Source organism: Kazachstania africana, chromosome 11, assembly GCF_000304475.1.
Source record: "Kazachstania africana CBS 2517 chromosome 11, complete genome".
Classification (NCBI taxonomy): domain Eukaryota; kingdom Fungi; phylum Ascomycota; class Saccharomycetes; order Saccharomycetales; family Saccharomycetaceae; genus Kazachstania; species Kazachstania africana.
In genome coordinates this window covers 542,627-547,686 of record NC_018950.1, presented here as the reverse complement: position 1 = coordinate 547,686, position 5,060 = coordinate 542,627, and the positions used below count along the sequence as shown (strand labels likewise).

The 5,060-nt window shown below is 45.3% G+C and overlaps 1 protein-coding gene across 1 annotated transcript; it reads right to left on the bottom strand.

The window, feature by feature from the left end:
* Nucleotides 1-48: 48 nt before the first annotated feature.
* KAFR0K02610 (beta strand repeat-containing protein) lies at nt 49-4,689 on the bottom strand (the record flags this gene model as incomplete). The annotated part of the gene is made up of 1 exon (XM_003959703.1): nt 49-4,689. The coding sequence occupies one exon, from the start codon at nt 4,687-4,689 to the stop codon at nt 49-51; it is 4,641 nt and encodes a 1,546-aa protein (XP_003959752.1).
* Nucleotides 4,690-5,060: the final 371 nt, after the last annotated feature.

The window sequence follows — 5,060 nt, the reverse complement described above, 5'->3', positions numbered from 1 at the left end:
TAAGAGTTGGAACCAGAGTATGATCCAGTGGCTGTAGTGTCTAGAGAGTTAGTGCCAGAGTATGATCCAGTGGCTGTAGCGTCTACAGAGTTGGAACCAGAGTATGAACCAGTGGCTGGCAGTAGCATCTAGAGAGTTAGTCCCGGAGTATGATCCAGTGGCTGTTGGATCAACTGAGTTAGAGCCAGAGAGTGATCCAGTAGCAGTAGCATCTAGAGAGTTAGTGCCGGAGTATGATCCAGTGGCTGTTGGGTCAACTGAGTTAGAGCCAGAGAGTGATCCAGTAGCAGTAGCGTCTAGAGAGTTAGTGCCGGAGTATGATCCAGTGGCAGTAGCGTCTAGAGAGTTAGTGCCGGAGTATGATCCAGTGGCTGTAGCATCTAGAGAGTTAGTGCCGGAGTATGATCCAGTGGCAGTAGCGTCTAGAGAGTTAGTGCCGGAGTATGATCCAGTGGCAGTAGCATCTAGAGAGTTAGAGCCAGAGAGTGATCCAGTGGCAGTAGCGTCTAGAGAGTTAGTGCCAGAGAGTGATCCAGTAGCAGTAGCGTCTAGAGAGTTAGTGCCGGAGAGTGATCCAGTGGCAGTAGCGTCTAGAGAGTTAGAACTAGAGTATGATCCAGTGACAGTTGCGTCTACAGAGTTAGTGCCAGAGTATGATCCAGTGGCAGTTGCGTCTAGAGAGTTGGAACCAGAGTAAGAACCAGTGGCAGTTGCGTCTAGAGAGTTGGAACCAGAGTAAGAACCAGTGGCAGTAGCATCTAGAGAGTTAGTGCCGGAGTATGATCCAGTGGCAGTAGCATCTAGAGAGTTAGTGCCAGAGAGTGATCCAGTGGCAGAAGCATCTACTGAGTTAGAGCCAGAGAGTGATCCAGTAGCAGTAGCGTCTAGAGAGTTAGAGCCAGAGAGTGATCCAGTGGCAGTAGCGTCTAGAGAGTTAGTGCCAGAGAGTGATCCAGTAGCAGTAGCGTCTAGAGAGTTAGTGCCGGAGTATGAACCAGTGGCTGTTGGATCAACTGAGTTAGAGCCAGAGAGTGATCCAGTGGCAGTAGCATCTAGAGAGTTAGTGCCGGAGTATGATCCAGTGGCTGTTGGATCAACTGAGTTAGAGCCCGAGTATGATCCAGTGGCAGTAGCGTCTAGAGAGTTAGTGCCGGAGTATGAACCAGTGGCTGTAGCATCTAGAGAGTTAGTGCCGGAGTATGATCCAGTGGCAGTAGCGTCTAGAGAGTTAGTGCCGGAGTATGATCCAGTGGCAGTAGCATCTAGAGAGTTAGTGCCGGAGTATGAACCAGTGGCTGTTGGATCAACTGAGTTAGAGCCAGAGAGTGATCCAGTGGCAGTAGCATCTACAGAGTTGGAACCAGAGTATGAACCAGTGGCAGTAGCGTCTACAGAGTTAGTGCCAGAGTATAGAGAGTTGGAACCAGAGTATGATCCAGTGGCTGTAGCGTCTAGAGAGTTAGAACCAGAATAAGAATTGGTTGAGCTTGGCGTCAATATCACTGTTCCAGACTGTGAATTGGTAGCTGTACTGTCAATTGAGTTAGTGCCGGAGTATGAACCAGTGGCAGTAGCGTCTACAGAGTTGGAACTAGAGTATGATCCAGTGGCAGTAGCGTCTAGAGAGTTAGTGCCAGAGTATGATCCAGTGGCAGTAGCGTCTAGAGAGTTGGAACCAGAGTAAGAACCAGTGGCAGTTGCGTCTAGAGAGTTGGAACCAGAGTATAATCCAGTGGCTGTAGCGTCTACAGAGTTAGTGCCAGAGTATGATCCAGTGGCAGTAGCGTCTAGAGAGTTAGAACCAGAGTAAGAACCAGTGGCAGTTGCGTCTAGAGAGTTGGAACCAGAGTATGATCCAGTGGCTGTAGCGTCTAGAGAGTTAGAACCAGAATAAGAATTGGTTGAGCTTGGCGTCAATATCACTGTTCCAGACTGTGAATTGGTAGCTGTACTGTCAATTGAGTTAGTGCCAGAGTATGATCCAGTGGCAGTTGCGTCTAGAGAGTTAGAACCAGAGTAAGAACCAGTGGCAGTAGCGTCTACAGAGTTAGTGCCAGAGTATGAACCAGTGGCAGTTGCGTCTACAGAGTTAGTGCCAGAGTATGAACCAGTGGCTGTAGCGTCTACAGAGTTGGAACCAGAGTATGATCCAGTGAAAGTAGCGTCTAGAGAGTTGGAACCAGAGTATGATCCAGTGGCTGTAGCGTCTAGAGAGTTAGAACCAGAATAAGAATTGGTTGAGCTTGGCGTCAATATCACTGTTCCAGACTGTGAATTGGTAGCTGTACTGTCAATTGAGTTAGTGCCGGAGTAAGAACCAGTGGCAGTTGCGTCTAGAGAGTTGGAACCAGAGTATGAACCAGTGGCAGTAGCGTCTAGAGAGTTAGAACCAGAGTATGAACCAGTGGCTGTAGCGTCTAGAGAGTTAGTGACAGAGTATGATCCAGTGGCAGTAGCGTCTAGAGAGTTGGAACCAGAGTATGATCCAGTGGCTGTTGCGTCTAGAGAGTTAGTGCCAGAGTATGATCCAGTGGCAGTAGCGTCTAGAGAGTTAGAACCAGAGTATGATCCAGTGGCAGTAGCGTCTAGAGAGTTAGAACCAGAGTATGAACCAGTGGCAGTTGCGTCTAGAGAGTTAGTGCCGGAGAGTGATCCAGTGACAGTTGCATCTAGAGAGTTGGAACCAGAGTATGATCCAGTGGCTGTTGCGTCTAGAGAGTTAGTGCCAGAGTATGATCCAGTGGCAGTAGCATCTAGAGAGTTGGAACCAGAGTATGATCCAGTGGCTGTAGCGTCTAGAGAGTTAGTGCCAGAGTATGATCCAGTGGCAGTCGCGTCTAGAGAGTTAGTGCCAGAGTATGATCCAGTGGCTGTAGCGTCTACAGAGTTGGAACCAGAGTATGAACCAGTGGCAGTAGCGTCTACAGAGTTGGAACTAGAGTATGAACCAGTGGCTGTTGCGTCTAGAGAGTTAGTGCCGGAGAGTGATCCAGTGGCTGTTGCGTCTAGAGAGTTGGAACCAGAGTATGATCCAGTGGCAGTAGCGTCTAGAGAGTTGGAACCAGAGTATGATCCAGTGGCTGTAGCGTCTAGAGAGTTGGAACCAGAGTATGATCCAGTGGCTGTAGCGTCTAGAGAGTTAGTGCCAGAGTATGATCCAGTGGCAGTAGCATCTAGAGAGTTAGTGCCGGAGTATGAACCAGTGGCTGTTGGATCAACTGAGTTAGAGCCAGAGAGTGATCCAGTAGCAGTAGCGTCTAGAGAGTTAGAACCAGAGTAAGAACCAGTGGCTGTTGGATCAACTGAGTTAGAGCCAGAGTATGATCCAGTGGCTGTTGGATCAACTGAGTTAGAGCCAGAGTATGATCCAGTGGCTGTTGGATCAACTGAGTTAGAGCCAGAGTATGATCCAGTGGCTGTTGGATCAACTGAGTTAGTGCCGGAGAGTGATCCAGTAACAGTAGCGTCTAGAGAGTTAGTAGTTGTATCATAATTGACACTGGAAAGAAAAGATGTTTCTGAAGGGGATTCACTTGCGGATTTGGAGCTTGGAGTAGATGATATGTCGGTTGTTTCACTTGGGTTAGTGATAGAGGAGAAACTACTTGAGTAGTCTGACGTGCTAACTGTGTACGACAGTGTATCAGAACTGCTATAAGATATTTCATACGTGGTAGATTCTTCCGAATCGTCGGTGAAAGTATTGGACATGGACGAGACCGATGAGCCAGAACAAAAATTTTTTTCCATAGGGAGGGCTAAACATGTGCTGCAGGCATCCGGTAGCGAAGTATCCGGTGCTGCTGACGCAGAGAATCCGGAGCTTTCATAGCCTTTCCCGATGTTAAGATGCAATGATAGGGTCCCCAGAAGCACCGTGTTTGAAATCACAATTAGTGTACCAGAGCTTGCGACATACGAATATGTATTGATACTTTGGCTAAGCTGTATTTTATTAGATCCACCAAACCCAGCTATGGTTAAACTGGCAGTAGTTGATTTATGTGTGATGTAAATGAGTGCAGATGTACTATTCATATAAATAGTTTGGCTGCTCAATGGATATGATTTGATGTCATCTATGTTTAGTGTACTACCGCTTAGTAACGTTATACAGCCAGCGCCAGAAATAGTGGTACCTGGAGAAAGAGTAACTTCTTCAGCACAAAGAGTACCATCATTTGTGACAGTTGAGGATGATTTACCCATTGTAAAGGAGCCTCCTGAATTTCCTGTATTTGTCTGTTTTACATAAATAAGACCAGTATTTTCAATTATCTTACCAGTCATGGAAAAAGATACTGAGGTTAATACAGTGTTTTTTCCTGCAAACCATATATTTCCAAAGTTATATGTAGTATCAGAAAATGAAATAGTTCCTGCTGTAATAGCATTAGTATCATCAACAACAATATCGCCCTCATTAGTAGTTTCGCTGAAGAAATTTATTGACGTACCTAATAATAGGTCATTTGTTTCCCTAATAAATAGGTCACCTTCATTAATAACTGATCTCCAAAAAAAATGCCATAAACCCGTCTGAAGCGTTAGACCTGTGTTTGGCTCGACAGTTACAGATTCATGAAAAAAAGTAGAACCCCATAGACTGAAACAAGTTGAGATATCTAAAGCATTTACAAAATGTGTAAATATTAGTATTAATATAGTTAGCGGTTTAATGAGAGGCATAGTTGTATCAGAATGCTAATGAAATGTTGAATAAAGTTAGAGAAGCTTGAATCTAACGAGATATTTGGGCAATTTTGTATGATGTGAAACTCGTAACCTTTATATAATCGGCCGTTCCAGTTGCTGCTAGAAAGGTCAACATAATATAGTAAGAGAGAAAGTGGAAACTAGGCAATTTTCTGCGGTGTTCGTGTAATCACGGCATGAATGAAAGTAACGGTTCCGCTGCAGGATGTTATTGATTTACTAGAAGAAAGAGTCTTGTCAAAAGTATATCGTGTGCCTTATTCCCGAATTTTAATTTTAGCATTAATATTAAATATACCGTTCTATGGAATTGGATGCAGTGAAGAGAAAAAAATCAGCTTCGA